The sequence below is a fragment of the Podarcis tiliguerta genome (genome assembly GCF_965153285.1).
Source record: "Podarcis tiliguerta genome assembly, chromosome: 2".
NCBI classification, from domain to species: domain Eukaryota; kingdom Metazoa; phylum Chordata; class Lepidosauria; order Squamata; family Lacertidae; genus Podarcis; species Podarcis tiliguerta.
The window spans coordinates 120,076,716-120,102,324 of record NC_139535.1 but is presented as its reverse complement, the minus strand read 5'-3'; the positions used below and the strand labels follow the sequence as shown (position 1 = coordinate 120,102,324).

Here is a 25,609-nt window from a genome sequence, read left to right as displayed (position 1 = left end):
TTCCCTGGCTCACCTTCTGCAGCATATGCCCTGACTCTGGGGAAAGGCCAACGTGAAATTGCTGCCGCCAAGGAAAAATGCTAGTTGCTTCTAAAAGACCCAGAAACAGTCAGTAACCACTTCTGGTGATATTCAACCACTTCATATCTTTCAGGTGGGCATTTGAAGAAGAAGAAGAAGAGGAGGAGGAGGAGTTTGGATTTGATATCCCGCCCAAAGGAGTCTCAAAGTGGCTAACAATCTCCTTTCCCTTCCTCCCCCACAACAAACACTCTGTGAGGTTAGTGGGGCTGAGAGACTGCAAAGAAGTGTGACTAATCAAAGAAGTGTGACTAATTAAATGTGTAATGTGCAAACATGGCAAATGCATGTCTGCAAACAATCAAGGTACGCTAATCGGAGAACAGTGACTGGCTACCATTCCCCCTCGAGCATGCAATCAATGGTGAATGTGGGTTTTTCTCTGTATAATACACAGAGTAGACCTATGGCTTGCTAAGCATCAGCCATGAGACACAACAGACACGGACTTGTTCAATAAGGCTGCCATAAGACTGCATAGGAAATTCTTTTGGGAGTGAGTCCCATTCAGCTCAATGGGATTTGCTTCTTAGTAGATGTGCAAAGAATTGCATTGTAAAGTGGTCTTTTTCTTTGCCATTGACATTGAGCATCCTTGGGGAAGAAAATGAAAATTGGTTGGCTGATTTGCTGAACTGGCATACCTTGCCTCAACTTCTGTTTTATTATTTATTTATTTTTAATGTCTTTTTTATTAAAGATTTCTTGGTTTACAAAAGTATGTGCAATGTCTCTTTTTTTCAAGTTACATTTTCTACAGATCAGTTTCATTTGCTGAGCAGCTGCCTTTATAGCTTGGCCTCGCTGGACAATTTGTAGCCTTTTTACAGTCAGCTTTCCCAGAGTTCTGCTGTCTATGGTGCTGAAGTGCTCAACTAACTGTGGCCAGCATGGCTGTTACTCTTCTCAGGATGTGGCTAAATGTGCAGCCTCATCATCAGCCCAAAGAAAGAGGTGTTATGGAACATATACATCTGAACATATTAACTTCCCAGCTGCCTCTATGCAAGGCACAAGTTTCTTTTAAATATTTATGTTATGTAAGGTTTATCTGATGATGTCACACTTGACAGTTCAATATGAACCTTACCAGCCACAATACAAACCTTACCAAGGAAACTGGCACAGGCAGTCTGGAGTCTTAGAGGGGTAGTCTATGGCAGCTTTCCCCAACCTGTTGCCCTTCAAACGTTGTTGGACTCCAGCTCCCATCAACTCCAGTCTGCATGGCCAATGGACAGGGGTGATGGGAGCTGTGGCCCAGCAGAGCACATGCTTTTGCATCAGAAGGCCCCATTTTCAATCCTTGCTGTCAGGTAGTAGATTATGGGAAAGGCTCATGCCTGAGACTAAAGAGAGCAGTTGAGAGTTATAATCTGTAATGCTAGACTAGATTAACCAAAGGTGTGGTGCTTAGGCACGAACCATGATCCTCAACCTTTACTTAAACAATAAGTTTCTAACATTTGTAAGACACAAGATGAGTCAAAATGCACAGATACTATTCTCCACATTGTAATGGTGATTTTTACCATTTCCCCAAAGTCCCAGATAGCCTTCCCTTCACAGCAACTTTCAAAACATGGTCCGTACCCATCTCTGCTGAGGATGTTCTAAAGACAGGGTGATTTGTTTGTGGCTGGCTCATTCATTGCATCTCTTGCATTTCTTTTATTGTTGCACATCAAGGAAAACTCAAATCCTGGAATACTTTTGATAATCGGTCAAATACTTTGGCACGGTGTTTCCTGAGCTTGTATTCCTTGACTAAGTGTAAGCATGTGGCAATGGGGCCCCAAAAGAGCCACTGGCCATCCAGGGGCGGAGCTTCATTTTTTATTTTTATCTATCTATGCATTGAGAGGTGTTTTTCTTTTCCATTTTGGATAAGTCACTCTACTTCTGCTTCCTCCCTAAAGAGATGGGGCCGGGCTATTTTCCATCAGTGCTTTGATAGAAATCACCACTCCATTTCTGCCCTCTTCATTCTCTTTTAATCAATCACTTTATTATGACCAATTTGTGTAGCACTTGGTCATTCCCCCAACTGCCACCTCGCTCTCCAGCAGCTGCTGAGTAGGAACCATGCCCAGTTTGCCCCTCCCTCTTTTGCCATATTTCTTCTCACTGTCCCCTGATTTCCCAGCAGGGGTGCCTGGGCTGTACTCCTGACCCATTGGCTGGGTTACCAGCAGCCCCTGGGGCCCCACTGCCTACACACTGTGACTAAAACTAACCAAGCTGTTGGCTGCTGCTCTGGTATTTAATCAATGCCTTGGCTGCTGCAGCTGTCAGGCTCAAGGCCGCACAGCTCCTGCCTCTTTCCTTTGGCTACACTGTAATATAAAGCATATTTTGTGCTATTTTCACTATTATATGCACTGGTATGCATAGATATGCATTTATGTTCAGAGAATTGCATGGCAAATATTTGGAGAAGTGCAAATTTCAATGCATGCAATGGAGTAGCCTCAGGTGGCTGTGAGACTGACATTTAGAAGACATCTGAAGGCAGCCCTGTTCAGGGAAGTTTTTAATGTGTGACATTTTAATGTATTTTTAATCTTTGTTGGAAGCCACCCAGAGTGGCTGGGGAAATCCAGTCAGATGACTGGGGTACAAATAAATTATTATTATTATTATTATTAGGTGTGTTTAATCCTTCTTCCACCTGCTTTCCTACTCAAAATCATTCTCCTCCTAAGCTACAATGGAGAGGTGAATACATAATGTGCATTTATTTTATTTTATTTTTTTGCTGCTTAGTACCAATCTAACTGGGATGTGGGTGGCGCTGTGGTCTAAACCACAGAGACTAGGGCTTGCCGATCGGAAGGTCGGCGGTTCGAATCCCCATGACAGGGTGAGCTCCCATTGCTCGGTCCCTGCTCCTGCCAACCTAGCAGTTCGAAAGCATGTCAAAGTGCAAGTAGATAAATAGGTGTGTGAAGGTAAACGGCATTTCCGTGTACTGCTCTGGTTCGCCAGAAGCGGCTTAGTCATGCTGGCCACATGACCTGGAAGCTGTACGCCGGCTTCCTCGGCCTTTAGAGTGAGATGACCACCGCAACCCCAGAGTCGTCCGCGGCTGGACCTAATGGTCAGGGGTCCCTTTCCCTCTACCAGTCTAACTAGAAAGGGAAGGCTGGAAGTTGAAGGCTGCAAGCTGAATTTATTCCTTTTTGTTATTTTATTCTTCTCCAATGGGAAAATTGCATCCCTCTGAATGATCTTTGAGTCCAACCCCCATCAGCCTCAGCCAGCATGCCAATGGTAAGGGATGATGGGAGCTATAGTCCAACAACTTCTGAAGGGCCACACCTGCTTCTATCAGGCATATGTGATAAACACCATCCAAAACCTTCTCATTCTCAACTGGCTTTCAAACAGCAACATTAGCAATTAAAATAATACTCTAGGAACCCACCAGCATCAGAAAACCAGTCCACAAACAACGTCCCTCCAGAGATAGTGACTATGTAGATTGGGAAGGACATGGCCAAGTCGAAGAGTTACCTGGAAACTTTTGGCATTCAGATTTTTCTGACTCTCTGTGGCCACTTTCAGCCTGGAGTCCAGGCCCTTTATTAGTGACTCAGTATTGCGCACATACTGCAGGTCCCGGTAGGTCCGAAGGTCCAGCACCTCCATGGACTGGGAGATGTTTTGCACCTGCTCAATGAAAAAAGGGGAAAGAAACTTAAGACACACCACCTAAAGGATGGTCAGATTGCAGAGTATTATACATGGGATTAGCTAGATGGAGGAGTTTGTGGTGGTGGAGGCAACCAGAGAGCGGGTCTTCTTGAAGGTATCCCTGACATAAGAATCAGAAACCCGGGGGTAGATATTTTGATTCCATTATGTTTCAAATATTAATGGTACTTAACCTTTAGAAAGATAGAATGCATCTCTGACATTTTATAACATTTTAAAACCCCTGTGCTCTCTAGGCTATAAAGAAGAAACCCCATCTAACCCTGAAAGTGGCACAAATGGTCATTAAAGATGTTCTAGTTAGTATCAGGGTGTAAATCCAAACATCTCCTTGAAGCTTCCTGAGATAGCTCAGGGAAGAAGAGAAGTGAGAGACAGAAATGTCAACAGCCCTGTCAAAGGTCTGGTTGCTAAGGAAACACTGATAAAGTAGGACATTTGAGACCCAAATGCCTGGCCACCTGGGGCACCCCAAGGTAATTGTGGGGGAGCAGATAGCAGTATGGAGCCATACATGTTTATCATCCCATGACCTGTAACTTTGTTTGATGTATGTAGAAGAATGTTTGAGGTTTTAGGACTCTTTTTTGCTGTGTTTGAACTACAACATAAGCTTTCTTCGGATTTGCCTCTGGGCAGTCTTTCCTAACTGGTTCTGTTGAGCAACTGGTTGGCAAGGCTGACCTATTGCAATAGTTAATAAACTGGGTCCCTAACTGGATCTGCTGTTGCTTGCTGTAATTCTCTTGGTTCTGTGTTTTATTTAAGAGGTGTTCCCTCAGCTGAGCCTCTAAAGAGGTCAGAATGGCTGACAAAAATTAGGGAGATTGCTTTGAACGCAAAACTAATGAGGTTTTCGTGTGTGCGCACTTTTTAAAATCTAAGAAAAATGAGCAAGAAAATAAGGGTTTAGAAAATTGGTCCTTATTTATTAACTGCGGTAATGAAGATGACTACAATCATATCCAATCTTGTGTCTCTCCCTCAATTCCATACTTTAAAATATTATGGCCACAATCCTGTGGTCTTAAAAAGAAATCATCCCATATATTCTGTATTTTATGTTGCTGCTATGTTTTTAAAAGCAATTTGGGGTGCAAATGTTCAGGTGCCTCTGCTGGAGCTTGCCGTTTGCAGCCATGAGGTCAACAATACAGCATATAGAAGAGGGATGAGGGGACCTGCTGCCCTCCAAATCCTATTGGACTCCAATTCCCATCAGCCCCAGCCAGAATAGCCAATGGCCAAGGATGATGGGAGCTGGAGTCCAGCAACCTTTGGAGGGTCACAGGCCCCCATCCCCCAGCATCAATCAACAGACAGAATGTGTGACAATGAAAAGCAAAGGCAAGCCAGGTCCCTCCATCCAAGTATTCCTGAGCACCTCTGTCACGTTACAGACTGCAATTGATTTACAGTCTTGGTTCGGCAGACATACAGTGGAGTCTTCTCTTCTGGGACTTGAGCTGGAACCGGCAGTCTGGTGCGCCAGGTGGAATTCAAGCTCCTTTCCCCTGCTTTGCACCCATGAAATATGAATGATAATGTAACCAGGCTGAGTTGAATACTTATTAGAGTTGGGGCGAGGTAGAGAGGAAAGAGAAATAAGCTATCAAAGCTGATCTTTTAAAGTGAGGTGGCTGAGTAGGGCTGCCCTCGCTGCAGGGTGTGTGTGTGTGGGGGGGGAGTCCTCTCTGTATGCAGCCTCATCCCATCCTGCATGTAGCCTTTAGGAGAGGGGCAACACACTCACATCTGATAGAGCTGTATCATTCACCAGTCCCTCTGGAGTCTGCTGATGAGGAAGGGGAACACACTGGTCTCAAAAGCAAGCCAGCCACCACCTGAAGTGTGAGGCTACCACTAAACCAGGAGCTGTGCATTAGTTCATCTTTTGTCCTGATATCATGTTCTGGGTTCCACCCAGGTCAGCTTTCGAACTGCTAGGTTGGCAGGCGCTGGGACCGAAAGACGGGAGCGCACCCCGCCGCGGGGATTCGAACCGCCGACCTTTCGATCGGCAAGCCCTAGGCGCTGAGGCTTTAACCCACAGCGCCACCCGCGTCCTTTCCTTTCTCTTAGTGGAGCTCAAATTCATGCCTGTTGCTTCCCAACCCCACGCCCTATGCAGGGAGCTGCTGTGGTCAGTGTGTAACTGTGGTTTGCCCTGTTGCCTGACCTGCTCCCTTGTCAAAAGATTGTTTTTCCTTGGGTTGTTTGTACTTTCTGTATGTCTCCTGCCCAAATAATCTATGAAGCAGGTCTGCATTGTGTGGCTTCTCATTTCCCTACATGCAGTGCTTTTTTCTGGGGGGGATGCAGGGGGAAGCATACCCCTAAACATTTTGTGAATCTTTGCACTTTGGTCCATTTACTGTATTTATTTTTCCAGATTTGAACTACAAAATGGTAATTTTCTTGAGTCAAAATGAGAGTACCCCTAAACATATATTTTTTTAGGAAAAAAAGCACTGCCTACATGTATTTTGCTACACAATGGTGGTTGTGAGTGTCATAAAGGGACTCTTTCAGGAATGGGGCCATAGCTTTCTTTGCCACTGGGGCTGCAGTAGGGGCACTTAGGCATTGGAATGTGGGTTGTGCAATTCAGGTGTGCTGGGGGGGGGGTCCTTATGGTCATGTGCCCACTGGCTCCAATCTCATGTCTGTGTTGTCACATGCAAAAACCCCAATTGGTGGGCTTTGACTATGTTTCTGTGTCTATCTCTGCTGATTGGGGATTTCCCTCTGTGCTTTCCCATCCCATCTCAGGCTGAGAATGAACAGGGTGCAGGAGCCATTCCACCAGTGCGGAGATGCTGCATCTTCCCCACTGGGGTAATATGAGCATAGGATTTCTAACCTCAATTCTCTTTCATAGCTTCCTCTAAAGAAGGTTGAGTGGTTACTTAGTGACAGGGGGGAAAGATCCTGTCATGATGAAAGTCATTAGGGGTGTGTGGGGTGTGTGTGTGTGTGTGTGTGTGTGTGTGTTAAAAAGCCTTCATTAATCCAGCAGAGGGAGGCAATGCAAGGAAGAACACTGAAGACTGAAAGTAGGCAAAAAAATTCATTTAGAAGAAACTGGCCATCACTTTGTGATCCACTATCAGGGAGGGCAGCCACAAGTAAGCAATGTGGATTTTATGTGCTCAAACTGTGATCAGAATCAATTTTGTGTATCTGCATATAAGAATTTACACTGTTTTATGCCTCTGGATCTAGGAGAGATGCAGACCCCTAAAGCCCTGACCCTCAGTCCTGTTTGCACATATGCACCCTACGCATTGGCATCCAGTGTTGCCCACCATCTTGGCAAGCTTATCTCTGAAGATACAGATCCCAAACTCCCAAAATTTTGTTTTGTAAAGAGCAGTTTAGCAAGAATCTCCACAATCCTGAGCTCTCCTAGCAGCATGATTTCAGTAGCTTCCCTGATCTAAAGAAAGACATGTTCACATTCAGTGTAATCAGTGGGGAAATTAGTTATGTGACCTAAGCCTCGTTGCTTTCGAATGGGACTGAACTGTGACTAATCTTCTCTAGATGGGGGCTAGGAAATCAAGTGACCTTGGAGATGCCAGCTTGAATAGGTTTGGCATTTTAAATTCAGACAAACAACAAAGTAATCTCCATGCTCCATTGTGACCTTCTGGTCTATGAAGTGCTAAATCAATACTACTCCATTCAGTTCCCCAAACAACAATTGATGGAGTCCCTCTTGCCATTCCACAATATGTCCAGACTCCGCAGCTGCTTTCATTAGAGAATTTGCCAAAGGTGCTCACTGTTCTGCCAAAGGACAAGAGGCATCAAAATGGCAAGTCAGATCAGACACCTCCATATCTGACTCCTGCCAAGTTCATCTGTGGGACGTGGCCCAAAACATCAAAGGAAACCAGCTCCTCTGATAGGTTGGCAGATTTGGGGGTGTGATCTGCTGCATGCACTTCTGCAACTCCAAAACCAACTCAAATGTTTGAATGCCTTGCTTCCCTCACCTCCTGCTGGCATAGGTGAAGGAGGAAACCCAAACCCCTCTGATCCCCAAATAACCCAGGACTGTATTCTTCCCAAGCATCAGTTCCTTTCTCATCTCGTCACACGTGGCAGCACAATGTCCATAGCCCCAGGTTAAGAGTCGTTGCGTGGAGATATTTTGCAAATGCAATTTGCTTGCTCAATGGCTGTGTGTGGTGTCTCGGCTGGCGCGTCAGCCAACTGCACCAGTTCCAGCTGAACAAACAGCTAGCAGAGTTAGTTGCAGCAGTGTGGGCACGGATGAAATTCCTGGCAGAAGACACACCTAATGTAGGTCTGGAGCCCAGATTTATGTAGAACATTGTCAAAACAGTTGCAAGTTCAGGGAAGTATTCCAACAGCAGTCTTTAGGTACTTATGCTTGTAAAGGCTCTTTTATCTGCCTGATATTGCAACTGAGTTCCCATTTAAGTCATAGTTGTTTAGGGTTGGATTCAGCTAAATAGTTGCACTAGCAGGAACCAGCACAAGTCCCACTAATGCAATGGGGCATTTCCCCCTCTCCTCTCCTCTCCTCTCATCCCTCCACCCCACCCCAAATTGGCTTGGGGTGGGGTGGGAGAACCCCCAGAACACTGCTCAGGAGGAGAGGAGATCATTCTGACTGGCAAGTAGAAATGCTCACATTGTTGGAACAATCAAATTTGTGTGATGTTGAATTCCATCCATGCATAAGTCAACAACACTGAGTTAATGTAAAAAACAAAAAACACCACCCTGAAATTAAGGGTTACTTTTTGTAATGTATGGGTACAAATATACAATGATTATACCTGGGTCTCTATTAATAGCTCCTTCCACACACACCCATGTTACTTCCTATGGCATGTGCTACGACAGGCATATCCAAACTCGGCCCTCCGGATATTTTGGGACTACAATTCCCACCATCCCTGAACACTAGTCCTGTTAGCTAGGGATAATGGGAGTTGTAATCCCAAAACATCTGGAGGGCTGAGTTTGCCTATGTCTGTTCTAAGACATCATATTCAGGTTCTTTCTCCTTTAACTCAAAATATATTGCGTGCATTAATGGCTGAATCAACATATAGTACTTATTGTATTGTTTGAATAATGATTTCCACCATGATAGGGTGATTTAGCCCCTGGACTCTTGGGTGTGCAAACAACATTAATGGGAGTCCAGATTTTCATAGAAATCATAGAATCATAGAATCATAGAGTTGGAAGAGACCACAAGGGTCATCGAGTCCAACCCCCTGCCAAGCAGGAAACACCATCAGAGCACTCCTGACATATGGTTGTCAAGCCTCTGCTTAAAGACCTCCAAAGAAGGAGACTCCACCACACTCCTTGGCAGCAAATTCCACTGTCAAACAGCTCTTACTGTCAGGAAGTTCTTCCGAATGTTTAGGTGGAATCTTCTTTCTTGTAGTTTGGATCCATTGCTCCGTGTCCGCTTCTCTGGAGCAGCAGAAAACAACCTTTCTCCCTCCTCTATGTGACATCCTTTTATATATTTGAACATGGCTATCATATCACCCCTTAACCTCCTCTTCTCCAGGCTAAACATGCCCAGCTCCCTTAGCCGATCCTCATAAGGCATTGTTTCCAGGCCTTTGACCATTTTGGTTGCCCTCCTCTGTACACGTTCTAGTTTGTCAGCGTCCTTCTTGAACTGTGGTGCCCAGAACTGGACACAGTACTCCAGGTGAGGTCTGACCAGAGCAGAATACAGTGGCACTATAACTTCCCTTGATCTAGATGCTATACTCCTATTGATGCAGCCCAGAATTGCATTGGCTTTTTTAGCTGCCGCGTCACACTGTTGGCTCATGTTAAGTTTGTGGTCAACCAAGACTCCTAGATCCTTTTCACATGTACTGCTCTCAAGCCAGGTGTCTTCTCTGACATTTTAGTTAAATGCATGGCCACTATATAGAGTGTTGGTGTGTTCATACCACTTGTCCTCGTGGGGAGGGAGGGACAGGGAACCTGCGGCCCTTCATATGAACATTCTACTGAGTCAGACCATTGGTACACCTAGCTCAGTATTTTAACAAGGACTGGCAAAGGATTAACCCAGGTTTCAGTTGAGATACCAAGGATTCAAAATGGGACCTTCTGAAAGCAAAGCAGATGATCTACCACTGAGCTGTAGTCCTCTTCCAGCAGATGTTGTTGGACTCCAACTTCTATAAGCCCTGACCATTGGCTAAGCTGGCTGGTGCTGATGGGAGTTGGACTCCAACAATATCTGGGAGGCCTCAAGTCCCTCATCCCTGGGTTCTTCATGAGAGTAGATTACTAGAGATCTTGAGTGTGATTTCTGACTTTCTTCAACATGAACTCAACATGGAGCCACCCCAAATGAATAAATGAATCTGCTCTCAATTCAGTTCAGAGGCCCTATTGTCATTAATAGCTATCAATAAGTTTGGCTGATTTGCATTCCTCAGGAATCTAGCTAAAATTTCTAAAATGTGAATGATTTGGTAGCAGAAATTTATATATACACATAGATAAATATACACAGAGAGAAGTACACATATGCAAGCATATGTGCAGGAACACATTTTCTTGTTACAAACCATGCACATTCTTGTGTGCGAGTAATTTACCTGCCAAATGCAAGACAGAAATTAGCTTGGTTGAGACAAAGAAATATCCCCTCTCTGCTGGATTTCTTTTGGTCTTGCACAGATCATACAAACTTGAGTCTCCATGGTAGGTTACCTCCATGGTGTTTGGTGCAGGTGTCACTTTGCTTACATTGCATTTGCATGTGGCAATTGCTTTCTTCCTCCTGGTGCTTCTGCATTTTTGCTTTCACAAACCATGCTTCAGTTGGCACATATAATATATATACAAAATCCCTATTGTCTTGAATGTACATTCAGCTGAATCCACCTTCTTTCCTCTAGCCTTCACTGATCCAAGTTAAAGAGTGACAGAAGTAACAGTCTGAATGCAGGAGGAGTGGGAATCTCAAGGTACAGATGTGGCCCTTTGCGCCTTCCTCCCTTGGAACTCTCTTCAAGCCAGCCCCCTACGCAGCCACATCCCCTCCTCAGCCTTGCTTCACATCTGTGTTGAATATTTTCACTGGGCTGGCATGTCTCCTTGAACCCTGACAATGCCTCATTGCATGGATGGAGGGTAGAGAGGGGTGTCCAAGTGTGTTTAGAAGCTAGACTCCTGTACAAAGGAAAGTGTAATTGTTCTGCCCGCTTGTGCCTCTGGTCCCACACACCACTGGCATGTGGCCCCTGGAAGATTGATAAGAAAGGAATTCAGTCCTCAAGCTGGAAAATGATACCCCTGGGCATGGCAAGAAGGCATGGGATACATGGTCTATGTTTGCATGCAATGCTAAGCCAAACCATGGCTCAGCATGGATGTCCAAGGGTGCAGGTTCCCAGAAAGGAGATTGCACCTGCATGTGCTGCTCCTTCTCTTGGTCCGCCTGCTACCATGACACCTGGGGTGAAACCAAGGCATAGGTTGTCTTAGTATTCAGTGCAAAGTGGATCACAGTGGCCTTACTGAAGCTAAGCAGCTCTAAGTCTGGTCAGTGCCCAGACAGGAGACTGCCCATCCATGCCACTTGAGGTCCATGATGGGAGAAGCACAGGAAATAAATGTAAGAAGGAAAGGAAGGGGGCTTCTTAGCACCACTTGGGAAAGTGTCCACAGATGCCTAAATGGGCCTCCCTACATCCCTTTGACCCTCATCACCTCCTTTCCTTCTCTCCTCTGACTCTCTTGTTTCTGAGTCAACTCTTCATTTCTTGGCTTACTATTTGGAGTGGATTTTGGCTACTTTGCAAGCCTTGGACCTTAAGCATCATTTATTCCATTACACTCGGATACCAGCCCTCTCACCCTCTGCTGGGGTTGCAAAGCATATTTAGGGCAATTATGTAAACATTGTCAGGAACAGGCCTCCCTCAGCACATTCAGCATTCAAAAACGACACGTTCTCTCAACTTACTTCCAGCGATTATTTGCCTTATTCCACCACAAACACCCTAAATCACTCAAGTGTACCTTCCTTTACCCAAACCAGGCACTTTCCTCCCCTTTCCCAGCTTTTTCAATTTCATCTAGCATAAACAGTGAAGTAATTTTATTTTGGGGGCTTTAAAGAGACTAGATTGCAAGTAGTGTTCTTTCAATGGTTATTTATTTATTAACATAGCCCCTGCTGGTACTTTACGGCTATGGCTGGGGCCTCTGAAGGGAGCTATTTAAGAGGCATTTTGCAGCATGTTGTAATAAAAGTTTAATCAGCTTCCAGCCTCCCTTTTCTTTCTTTCTTTCTTTCTTTCTTTCTTTCTTTCTTTCTTTCTTTCTTTCTTTCTAGCACGCACACTTGTGTACAAAAAGCCAAGACAGGAAGACAGGAAGCACAGCTTGCCCAAGGATCCCTTCTATGATACAGACAGGAAACAAACAGTCATTAAAACACACAAACAAATGTCTAAAGTAACAACAACTTGAAAGTGACCTTGAAATCCATATTGGTGGTAGAGGACAGGCTGACTTGCTTGTTTTGTGTCCAAGCCTTTTTGGAGATGCTAAAACAAGCTTTATTTCAGCTGGGATTCCACACTCTCCCCCCCCCCCCAGCACCCGAGGCTACCGGTATTTGATTGCCAAGGTGCCACCCAGAAAGTAAGAAAACCACATGTGTAGACAAAGCAGCTGTCCCCAGTAAATGCTGCATCTGCAGATAGAGTCCCTCTTTCACAGAACAATTCAAGGTGCAAGAAACTCTTGTCCTCTTGAAACCACTGTCTATGTGCAGCCCATCTATGAAACCACTGTCTATGTGCAGCCCATAGGCCAGCCTGATTCAGGAGAGGTCGGAGGGCTTCTGCACATCAGGACCAATCATTTTAATGAGTGGGGAGATGGCAAAAATCCCCCTCAGATGATTTGCATAGATCAGCCAAGGGTGTTGTTGCTGTGTGTGTCCCATGTGTATACGTGAGATTGTGTGTGCAGGAAAGAGGGGCCGTCACACCCACTGCTAGCATGCAGCCCCCAGAAGATTGGCCAAGGGCGAATGCAGTCTTCAGACCAAAAACTAAAATTAAAATTAGCTCGTCCAGCTCTATTGCTGGTCATGAGGCTCAGCCTCAAGCAACTGATTTTGGGTGCTGCTACAGGGCAGCAAGCTATGATTAAATTTAATTTAACTCTGATCACCTGCACATGCCACTCATTTCTGCTACATAAAATGTAATGATTCTGTGTTGTAAAAGTGATGTTTAAAGAGGCACAGAGTGTGATGGAAATAAATGGCTTTTTAGAAAAGGAGGGCGGTGTCTGTTTTCGTAAGGCTGAGTTGTCGAGGAAGAGACATCACTGGTGTTTCTGCCTCTTGCACCCAAATGGCCTGGGCCAGCCCTGGGGACTCCTCTGTGTAAACAAGAGGTGAGGACTGAGGGAACTGAGGACATCAACTTTGAATCATCATCGGCATTTATGGCATCCTGATGGTATAAACAAAGCCAGGGTGACCCATCTGCACTATTTAGCAGCTCAAACTGAGCTCTCTGCTGTGCAGATCTATGAAGAAGCAGCTTCTGACCCATCCCTCTTCCCTTCCAGGTATTTCAATCCTCGCCAAGGTCAAGCTGTGACTTCACTGTCACCTGAGCCCGGCTGGTGCTCAAGGGAAGATTTATAGCTATGTTATGCTGCATCATCAGGAGGCACGTTTTTCTCACTACTCCCTGCTGTGAAGAAATGCCTCTCTGACTTTCTCCAAGGAGGGCTGTGCATGTCATCTCAAATGATTTCTCTTGGGCTAGACAAGAGCCAACTGCACACTGCTGCCTTTTGCTCAGGCTTGATCTTCTACCACAACCACTACTCACACCTGAGAGGAGGAGTTATTAGAGAGTATATCTCTCATCAGTACCAAAATGCAGCAGATGACAAAGGAAGGGTCCGTACCTGGCGCCTTCAAGCAAATAGATAACCTGTGACTCTCCAGCTGCTGCTGAACTCCAATCTCAGCCAGCAAGGCCAATGGCCAGACATGATTGGAGCTGCAGTCCTGCAACATCTGGAGGGCCACAGGTTCTCCACCTCTGAAATCTGGCAAGATTTGTGTCTTCAGAAGGGGTGGCCTCACTTAAAAATTTCATTCAATTCTACCCTAAATGTTATAGAAGTTCACTTTTTTAAAAATGCAAAGGTGACCAGCAAAAATGCCCCTGGGCCTATTTGCCTGAAATATGGCAAGAGCAAATATGCCTGCAAATGTCATCCAATTCTGTCAAAAGAAAATAAAACATATAGCTGCTTTTTTATCTCCTAATAGTAAATAGCGAGGAGAGAACACTTACGACCCCTGGGTAAAATCAGGCAGCCTGTGAAAGTCCATAGCAGCCTCTCCCAGTCCCTACTAATCTAAATAAAGTATTCCAAAAGGATCTCCTGCTTTTGCCCTGCTGTATATGAAATGTTTTCTCTGTTACCTCTCTTTTCCTGAAGATAACTTGCTTTAAGCCAAAGCATTTGCATCCACAATAATTAAAATGAATATTTTGTCATGATTTCACTGAGGGCAATAGGAGTGGCAGGGGCAGGAAAGAAAAAGGTTGTATGCTATTATATAGGTCAGGAACAAACAAATTAGAAGAAAATAAAAAGAAAAGATGTTACAGGGAGAGAACAAAGTATTGGAAGTATTGACATTCAGCACAGAGAGTGTGTGGAAAGCGGAGGAACTGGCTGCAGAGAACACGGCACAGCTCTTTTTATGATGAAGCTAACACGTACAAATTGAAAGGGAGGAAGAGAAACAAGGTGTGCATTAATGGGAAAATAGAATCACTTTTGTTATTCCTGATATCTTAGCTACAGCCAGGAGGTTCCTTCAGATAGGACACTTCTGGCTATTATGTGAAATAAGGCCTGACGTGTGAGAGTGAGACATCTCACCAAATTATGATTTATTGTTGTGGGGTGGGGTGAATATGTATGTATGATTGCATGTGTGTATTTGTGTACACACACACACACACACACACACGATAATAATAAAAGGAATAATTTGGCTGGTGTGCAAGCTGCACCCTCTCCTAGGGAAGAGGGAAACTTGCTACAGTCTTCCAGACTGTCTCTGTCACTTCCAAACTAGACTCATGCAAATGCCAGGGCTGTTTGTGAGAAGCATTTGGTGGGAGTGTAGGAATATAGCTGGTCCCTCCCAAACACAGCAGTGAAATTGTGTAGCAGGACTTGCTACTCTATGAGCACACTGCACCTAGGTACACCAGGCACAATTAAAATGTTAGGCCTTTAATGGTCTGGGTCCAGGATAACTAAAGTACTGAATACTCCTGTATGCTGAGATCATTGTGAAAGGCTCTCTTCCTCTTACAAGCCAGTGTGGTGTAGTGGTTAGAGTGTTGTACTAGGAGCAGGGAGACCAGGGTTCAAATCCCCTCTCAGCATGAAGATCCCTGGGTGACCTTGGGCCAGTCACAGCCTCTCAGACTAACCAATCTAGCAGGGTTGTTGTGCACTCCACCTTGAGCTCCATGGAGGAAAGGTGAGATATGAATGTAATGAATAGAAGCTCCTCTGTTAGATGGGTAGAAAGAGGTGGCAGAAACAGGAGACATAATGCGAGTGATATTTAGGGTCAGGAATATTCTCTCCAGAAAAGCCCATCTAGTCCCTTTCCTTTTAGACACCAATGAAAGCAATTCTAATTTCGCACATCTCTGAAAAGAAGAGAAGGGGGAGCAATAACTTCAGGAAGCTGTTCTACAGTTTTGCATTTGCATGATTTGCTTATTTCTTTATTAATCTTAGCTAGCATAATTAATGGTCAGTGATCATGGCAGCTGGGGTCCAGCAACACCTGTAGGGCCACAGGTTCCTCACCCCTGCTGTACACACTTACCTCGCAAGAAGTCCTGCTGAACTCAATGGAATCATAGAACTGTAGCATTGGAAGGGACCATGAGGGTCGTCTAGTCCAACCCTCTGCAATGCAGGAATCTTTTGCCCAATATGGGGCTTGAACCCACAACCCTAAGATACATGGTAACTTGCTTCTGAGTACTTGACCTGCAGAGAATTGTGCTGTTTCATCTGCTGCAGCAACAAGAAATCCATGTGGCACCTTAAAGACTAGACACCACTTAGTATAATTCGTCTTTTGACTAATTAAAAAGATGCTTCAATTAATCAGGTAGCAGGTTTTTAAAAACTCTGCCACCTTTAATTTAAGTATTTAGTACCTTCTTAGAATGTACCTTCTTAGAAGAGGCATTTCTCCTCCTTAGGAACAAGGGAAGAAGTTGCCTTTTACAAGGTCTGACCACTAGCTCTAGTCTAGTATTCTCTACACCGGGGGGGGGGGGACTTTGACCCTTTAGATAGATGTACCTGGATTACAACTCCCATCAGCCCCTACAGTTATGGCCAATGACCTGGGATGATGGAAGTTGTAGTTCAGCAACATCTGCAGGACCAAAGGCTCCCCAAGCCTACTTTCCACTGACTGCCAGTAGACCTCCAAGGTTTCAGGCAGGCTCTTTTCCAGCCCTTACCTGGAGATGCTGGTGCTGAACATGGACCTTCTTCAGGCAAAGCATAGGCTGTTCCACTAAGCTACGGACAATCCTTTCTCTCTCTCAGGAGGCAGTGACTTTTCTGAGATGGTGCCTTCTGTGACATACATGCACATAATCTAAAGCACAAAGCTTTAGAACAATGGCTTTATTCATAGGCAAATGAATGCAGATGGAGGCCATTAAAACTCATGCAATGAATCAACTGAGATCTCTTAGAGTTATTAACTAACTAAGTGCTAAAGGTTTAAAACAAATGATGAAATAAAAAATGGGAAAAAGAAAAGGCAACACCAGAGGGACCTAACATTGGGGCAGTGGGGGAGGGGGGAGGAGAGGGCAGAAAAATCTTTGAGAAAAACAGGAGGTCTCTCTGGTACTGATAATCTGTGGCGGGGGCATTGCAGACTTGTGATAATAAATGCTTGTTTGTTTGTTTGTTTGTTTGTTCATACATACCCTGCCCATCCGGCTTGGTTTCCCCAGCTTTGCTGCATGGAAGATCACAATCCTTGCTCTTACACTTTCCTTCCTTAAGACCAACCACATTCAGATGTCCATGAAAGGCTTCTGCATTAATCTGCAACCACTGCATTTGCTTGCTATGACCACAGTCCCAAGAAAGCTCAATAGACACACAGGAGAGCCAAGGGCTTAGGCTGCAAGATCTACCCTACAGACCCCTCCATCCCCCACCACACACAATTAGGGCAAGCTGAGACATTCATTCCAGGCTATGAATCAGGACAAGTGGTGACTGGTGTTCCCTAGCCAACCTCACTACAGGACTAACCACTGCTGCTGTTTGGTCCTCCACTGACAATCCATGTGCTGGCTGCTCTCTGCTACCCCAATGTCTCCCTCCAGGGAAGGATCCTTTCTTAGATCAAGGCATTGTAAGGGGAGGTGGCCCTGGAGAATCTCCATGCCACTGGCCTACTACTGTGGCATACACTGTTTAAATATCTGTCACTATAGCAAAGTGGTCAATGACACTCTCACAGAGATTTCTGAGGCCATTCACTCCTGTTGCTCCAGTGCCTCAGTCTGGCAAAGGACCCTACAAACATAGGGTCCTTCCTCAGATCAAGGTGTGAGGGAGATCCTGCAGGCTGTGCCCATGATCCTTAACTATTGGACATGCTGGCTGGACGCTGATGGGAGCAGGTGTACAGCAACACCTGGAGTTTCCTGCTTGGCAGGGGGTTGGACTCGATGGCCCTTGTGGTCTCTTCCAACTCTATGATTCTATGATTCTATGAACACAGGTTGCCCACCCCTGCCTTAGAGCATGAGCTGGCCAAACAAGCTCCAATTGGACACTTCATACAACTATCCCCGAGTTAGGCCCGTCCCCTGCAGTTGTCATGCACACAAGAATTCTGAGGAGCTGTCCTTTGGAGCTGCAGCTGTCCCTCCTTCTGCCTTCCAATACACTGTGATGTGAGTCTGGTTTAACACATTAGGAATCAGGCTGAGATTACAACCAGCATTAAAAACTATCAATAAAAGCCAGGATAAAGCCAATGTGCCGTATCCAGGGCTTTGTGAGCCATAAAAGGTTTTAAAAGGCAATTTAGTTGGGGGGGGGGGAATAGGTATATTTAAGACAAATCCTATGTTTCTCATAAAACAGGGAGGGAGGGAGAGGGTTGGCACGAAATAGCTCAAAGAATTGGCTATTTGGAAGTCACCATGTCTCCTTCCTTTCTATGCCTCCACTCTAAACTCAATTCTGTCTGGATCAATAAAAACATATGAAAATGGAATCAAAATAGCTAGAAGTGCTTGTGGGGATAAGAACTAACACCCTTCCCTGTTAAGGATGAAAATTAATTCTAACAACACCATCCTGAAAAGAAAAGAAAAACCACTCCCAGAATGTATTTTCCTAAATAGTTAGCTAACTGGATACCAAATACCCAGATTACAGTGTACAAGGATCACAAGAAATGCAATATAAAAAGCAACATTAAAACCACAAAATTCTCAAACTCACAGACCTTGATTCACTAGCAAAAACAAAAAACAAAAAACAGGCCAGCAATTGCATCAATCCATAAAGGCCAGACAGAACAAGTTTGCCCTCAGCAGAAGTTGAAAAGGCACCAGCAAGCGGGACAAGTGTACCTTTGGTTAGGACTGCCATATTTCAAACACTGAAAAATCTGGACAGAAAAGTTGTTGAGCTTTTTTTTTACAAAACCGCAGAGAAGAGAGAAGGCCCTACAATGTTTAACCGGCCCACTGTGCTAAACCGGCATGGTGTGGAGGCTCCAGAAATCGCTTCTGCGCATGTCCAGATACAGAAAATTGCTTCAGTGCAGGCGCGATTTCTGGCATTTGGCCATGCACAGAAGCGATTTCCGGCACCGCAGACATGCACAGACATGATTTCCGGTGTCGCGCTGCGCCAGTCCTTCCCACGGATGTTCTCCATGGGACTGATCCGGCCCATGCCCGGTAAGCCTTGCTGACCCCTGCCCTACAACAAGTCACTGAAGCCATGGCTGTAGCTGGGACTCTCAGCAGGGCCTCGCTAGGCACATTTGAAAGAGGTTTGTCATCTACCTGTGCAATATAAACAGTGCTGGGGAAATGGTATGCCTGCAAACAGTCATGCCCAAAAGGATGGTGGGACGTATTTCATTTCTCCCTCAAGACATTGTAGAAAGAAACAGAGCAGGTCTGGGCAACCTATCAGCTGCCAGGTGCAGCTGGACTACAACCCCCATCATTCCTGAGAGTTGACCATGCTGGCTAGGGCTGATGGGAGTTGGAGTCAAGTTATTCCTCTTGTCCAGTTTCTGTTTGCATCTGACTTTGCCATCCCTAGGAGCCCTTCCATCCTTGACCTTTGAAGCCTTTTCTTCACTCTGTCCAATTAAAAAGGAAAGGGGAACCTGCAGGTCAGACCAAACCTCATTAGAAGTGTCGCTTGCTGGAACTCAGGATGCTGAATGTGTTCTTTTCTGAAAACTCTGTAGGCCCTGCTCTCAACTGGCTCCAAATCTATTTCCCCACTCTGATAATTTACAGGCAAGGAAACAGCAGCAGCAAGTAAGGTGGTATGTGGGCAGGAAGTCCAATTTTTCAACCCACCAGGAGACGATAATCTCCAGGGTGCCATTACTCTTCTTTCCTGATCCCTCAGTGTCCCTCCAGCATTCATGGCTGCCCACAGCTCTTTTTCCTGCCTCAACTACAACCTCCCCACCGGAGTAGTTAATTAAATATCAAATGTTTCTAAATGGCAGGAGCAAAGGATACATTTGCGGCGTGAGGGGGTTGGGGAGAAAGGATCATTTATACATTGGTTTGTGACTCACACTGGCCTTGCTGCCCAATCCAGGCAGGATGTCCTTGGCTTCCCAGGTGGAAATGGAAACAGCAATGCATAACCCTTTGCAACAAAAGGCTGAGATAAAACAAATAAATATCAAGTGCAAGAGCTTTCCACTCAGAGCATCTAAAGGTCATTGTTTCAAAAGTGCATTTTTGCAATGCACTCTTTGCCACTTGCTTGCAATTCAGAACTTTGGGGGAGGTAAACAGGTGGGGAGGGTGTGGGACGGCTGGGGAGGGGTGCCTCATTCTCCCTGCTTCCCTCCCCTTCTCAAGAATATTTTACGTATATCATATGTGTGCGTGTACATGCACACTCAAACAAAGGCTGAGTGATGTCACAAGGCAGAGTTTCCCATGATGCCACAGGGCTGCCAACATTTGGAAGTCTGAAACCTGACAAGAGGGTTGAACTTGAGAGTCTGTCTCAGTACAGCTATATATTTATTTATAAAAATTTATAATGGTATAAATTTATACCATTCATTAAAAAAACATCAGAGCAGTTTACATAAAACCATACCATCAGAGCAGTTTACATAAAACCATACCATTAAAACCACATAAAAATGTTAAAATCAGGGATCAGCTAGCTATTATGAAAGATGTATTCTTAATTGCCTCTGTAATACTGATAGAATAGAAAAGCTTTCAGCAGGCCAGAGATATGAAGGTCCAAGGGTATGGAATCAGGGAAGAGATGATGGTGGGCTTTAAAAAAAAATATACTTTATATATTAAAAATATTTTTTGAGCGATTAGTGAGATTTTTTAAAAGCACTTTTCAGTGTTCTACTTGCTTCTCTTACTTCTGGACCAGGGCCATTCACTGCCAGCCGTGTCCTAGTTGTGCCTTCAGTTGCTGCCATGGGGAGGAAGGGTCAGCTCAGCTAGGCTAGCACAGCTGCACACTCAGGGAAAACCATCAAGTCTGTAGGTGTGCCAGACCAGCAGATAGCCCTAATATAACTTACCATCCTGAAGTGCCAAACACAGACCCTCCAAGTGTCCCTATATTCCAGGGACGTCCCTGATTTAGAGGAGCCATCCCAGTTTCTGATTTGATCCTGGAATGTCCCACTTTTTCTTAGGATATCCCTATTTTCCTTGGAGAAACGTTGGAGTTATCTGACACCTGAGCCATTTGAAGGCAATCCTGTATCGGAAAGTTTTTTAATGTTTAATGTTTTATTATGTTTTCATATAGGTTGGAAGCTGCCTGGAGTGGCTGGGGCAACTCAGTAAGATGTGTGAGGTATAAATAGTAAAATTATCTTTTTAAAAAGGGACTTCCCTATTTTCATCAGAGAAATGTTGGAGGGTTTGCAGACAGGAGTCTTGGAACCAAAGCCTGACACTTGACTTCTCTACCCCTGCAGAAAGAAGTGAGAGTTCACAAAGCATAGACAGCAGGCACATCATACCGTACAGAGATTAGTAACCATCTCCACACCTTGTAGCGGCTGATTCTGTGAGTGCAGCAGCCTGATTTGTGGGATGCTGTCACTAAAGGCAAATCTACACCACAAGATGCTTCAACAGAGACCTGTAGTGCTGCAAGGAAGCCAGTCTAATTTGCAGCACCCTCACCAAAATACAGTCTGGGGGGAGCCAGAGACAGCAAAACAGGTATAAGTATAAAGCAGACTTAGGTTTATATGGTGCAGATCTACGAAAAATAGGCTCTTCATTTTGTTTTCCTGCATAAAATTCCCAGCCATTGGGTGACAGTATTACTGTACCATCTTGGCTGTTGCAATTTTCAGTGCAAATGATCGATAGGACTCAAGAGTATTAGTGCCCTTAGCACCCAGTAGATCAGTGTGATTTGTCTCATATCCTGACCTGCAAATGCGGACCATAAAGCCAAACCTCTGCTGAGAAATGGAGCTCCTTTCCAATCTCAGCTCCATTAAGGGGGAGGGGACCCAGAGCACCCCCAAGCAATACTGCCAACTGATGGCCACTTAAGTGTCTCTTGTGGAGCTCAGAGAGAGCAAACAAACTTGGAGACTCCACTGACCAGCTCTTGCCTGTTCTGTGCTTTCAGTCATGTTAACACATTCTGAGCTGCAAGGCAAGACCCACATGCTGGGGTTGCCTAGCCAGGCTCTTGCTATGCCGCTTTGCCGTCTCGACTGGACCATAGAAGAAGCAAGTAGCAAATGCTGCCATACCCTCCAAGTGCCCCTGTTGTCCAGCAACAGTCCCAGAATTGCAAAAGCTACCCCGGCTTCTGATTTGATCCTGGAATGTCCCTATTTCCCCCACCAGGGCCACCACCACCACCACCACCAAGTTTGGGGATGAGGAGGAGCCGGCACTTGTCCCGAGCAGCTGCAGCGGCAGGGGAGCACCCCATTGCCTCTCCTGGGCCCCTCCCGCTGGCCTCCTCCCATGGGCAGCTCATAGCTGCTGCTGGGGAGCAGGCGAGGAGGAGGAGAGGCTGCTGAGGCCCAGCCCTGCTTGATGCGCTGGCAGAGGGCAGGGCCACCAGGGTGAGCGGAGTGGAGCACAAGGAGTCCTGATTTTTAAAAATCAAAGATCTACTTGCCCCTTTCTATATATTGGTGTGTGTTTTTCCTTTTGTAAATCTGCCAGAGAGTAGAATAGAATACAATAGAATAGAATAGGGATTAATGGATTTTCTCAGGATGGTGGCTGCCATGTGTGCTGTGTCCCATCGGTGAAGTGGTGGTGGCACTCTCCCTTCTTCTGAGGGAAATGCTCTGCAGTGGCTGGTGTGTGTTTGTGTGGAAAGGACAAAAATGGTGGGTCAAGGAGGGTCAGTTGCAGGGGAGTGAGAAATGTTGGAGGGTATGTGCTGCTGAAAGGTGAGTAAGTAGTAGCTAGATCTGTGCAAAAAGAGGCAACTCTTGCAAACAAGGGGAAATGCAGGGGGGGGGATGCAAGCAGGAAAAACTTTATTTCATAGCATTTATATACCACTTGATTGTAAAAGGAAACCCTCTAGGTGATTTACGAAAGGATAAAAGGTACGAAAAGGTGAAGGACCCCTGGACAGTTAGGTCCAGTCAAAGGTGACTATGGAGTGTGGGGCTCATCTCGCTTCAGGCCGAGGGGGCCTGTTTGTCCACAGACAGCTTTTCCGTGTCATGAGGCCAGCAGGACTAAACTGCATACCTGTGATGCAGCTAAATAATTATAGACCCTGGAGTTAATGGACCTACCAGGGATTGTTTTGCAGCATGTTTATTTGGCTACTTTTATTGCAGCCACTATGCATTCTCCCCTCCCCACCCCCCACATCCCAAAATGATGCTGTATCATGGTCATGCATCTGGAAACAGAACTATTTTGAAGTGATTGCCATTGTCTACAAAAGCAATAAACTTCAAATTAAACATAAAATGTGAAAGAGCTGATCACATTCCTAAATGGTAAGGGAGTGAATTTTGGTGCATTCCAAAAACTTCCAAATATGGCCATGTATTTTTTAGGTGGGGGCATGTAGACCACCCCTTGTTTAGACCCAGTCCAAACTTATGAGCTGTCTTACAGCGTCTTTTATACCAGGACCCTCCCTATTTTTAGTAATTGTGGAGATTTTTGGAGGGGGGAACGGCAAGTTTTAAAAACTGTTTATTAAGTTGCATTTTGAATGGTTGTAACCTGCTCTGGAACTTTAGGGAGAAGGGCAGGTAATAAGTCAAAATCACCACCACAATCACGTCAGTTCCATCCAGATGTGGTTCGACTCCACTCCAGGTCTGTCATCACCAGCTAAGATGGGCAATGATCAGGGATTCTGGGAGCTGTATTTAGGGAGGGGAGGGGAACTGTTTGGTTGATGTTTTCATGAAAATCTACCAATTGTGCACTATCCAAATCAAGATACAAGTCAAAACATAGCCATCCTTTGAAATTTGCACTTCCCTGAATTTTGGCATGAAGTTCTCCAACCAAAAATAAAACAAAATAAATGCATATAGTATGCATCCTCATTTGATTTCTTGACAAATTTACAATGGGCCTCACAATCACAAACGCTGCTTGCACTGCATCCCATATATACTTAGCAAGGGATATGGACTTTACAGTCCTTGCAATCCTCCCTCTGTTCCTCCCCACATCTGTTCCACCAGCTTCTCTTCTAAACTTGAATCCTTAAGTTCATGCTTCATTTCTTCTACCTTCTCCTCAGTGGGCAGGTCTATTAAATCCCACCCTACTGTCTCAAAGTCATCTTCCAAAAACTGTGAGGGCTAGAAACCTACGTTATAAAACACATACAATCACGCCCAGGTTTCTTATCAACAGCTAGCATGTAAATGTGCCAAGTGGGTCCCTTGTTTCCCCATCCCTGTCCTCATTTTGAAGCTTTCAAAAGCCATGTGAAAGCTGAGCTTGGCAGACTCTTTTCGCCTGCAACTCCTTTGTGGGGGGCTTCTAGTAATTGCAATTGTAAATTGATGTGATTCTTATTTGGCTAATAAATACTTTATTTGCACGTGCGAAGTCAATAAGAAGCCGTCTTCTCTTTGTAATAAGATTTTAACACAATTAATCTGGAGGAGGGGGATTTACTGCTCATCCTGCCATGTGGAGGCTCCATGTGGAGCAATAAAGGCACCATTTGCATCTCATTAAGCAGAAGAAGGTGAGACAGAGGAAGCCTCCATGCATCCTCCCTGGAATCCTAAGAAGCGGAGCTGTCTTGGAGAAGAAAGCACAGCTAACAGAAGGATCAAAGTCTCCGGCTTCCAATTAAATGTTGCAAGAGCAAAGGGCTGTGGGGGAAATGCAGTAATTAAAAGTTGTTTTGAGGGGGGTAGGAAACAGGCCTTGTACCAAATGAGAGCCCAGACCTGAGATTTACCCCTTTCTTCCTTGTTTTAACAATGGGACAGCAGTCTATGCGTTCTGATGCACAAAGGGCAACGCTGTGACCCCTCAAGCTCTGTTTTGGAATGAATCCTACAATAGAATGGAAGTGAACCCCAACCAGACTCAAAGGTTTGGCTGAGGACCCAAATGTATGACTGGGAGACTCCCCCTTTCTCAACTCCCTCTTGCTTAATACAATGTATCCAATGATGCTGACTGTTGGGAGACAAAACAAAGACAAAACAAAGCACTTCTTGTCGCAGCGGGTAGGTAAACTATAGAATTTGCTCCGGCAAGATATCACAATGGCCATGAATTGGGATGGCTTTAAATGAGGATTAGAGGAAGGAAGAACAGGCTATTAGTGGCTGACAGCCATGGTGGCTGTGCTAGTCTCCCTCCGCTGTTGGAGCCGTAGGTAGCTTCGTGGTGAATGTCCTGGGAAAAGAGAAGTGTTCTGTGTTCTCAAGCCCTTTCTCAACCGAAATGGGCACAATTCCTGCAGCATCTGTTGGCACTGCTTGAGGAATTTGATATTTGTGAACCCCTATGCAAACTGCTGCACCTCCTGGTCTACTGTGGAGGCTGGAATTTGGAAGATAGTTATCCTTCAAAGTTAACACTTCTCCAAATTCTGTGATACAGTTCTCAGCTCAACTTGCACCTTTGAAATAAAATACATTGAGAAATAAGTGGGGTTTTTTGAAATACGCTTTCAAAACCTCTTATGTAAATGTGGATTTTCTTGTTTGTTCTTTATTATTTTTTAAAGCATAGATTAATGTAGATATATAACCAAAATACTTGGTCTTATATATGATATTGGCAGCATGAATAGGAATTGCAACTCAATAGGAAGCATCCCAAAATCTTACACAGTGTGCTTGGTACCACTGTCTCTGGAATATGGCTATAATGGAGAAAATAACACATAATTTGAACCTGAAGATGCTTTTTATATGATTTGGCATTCTTTTATGAAATATATAGCAGAACCATCATTTTCAAGATGG

At 44.9% G+C, this 25,609-nt stretch overlaps 1 protein-coding gene across 5 annotated transcripts in view; it reads right to left on the bottom strand.

The window, feature by feature from the left end:
- The window catches only part of OLFM2 (olfactomedin 2), a 178,192-nt gene that overhangs the window by 33,761 nt on the left and 118,822 nt on the right, over positions 1 to 25,609 (bottom strand). For 3 of the 5 annotated variants that reach the window (XM_083428278.1, XM_083428276.1, XM_083428279.1), the window contains exon 3: positions 3,598 to 3,756. In XM_083428278.1, the coding sequence (XP_083284404.1) occupies positions 3,598 to 3,756 (159 nt within the window). The remainder of the gene's footprint in view (positions 1 to 3,597; positions 3,757 to 25,609) is intronic. The other 2 variants (XM_083428277.1, XM_083428280.1) reach the window with 1 other exon arrangement.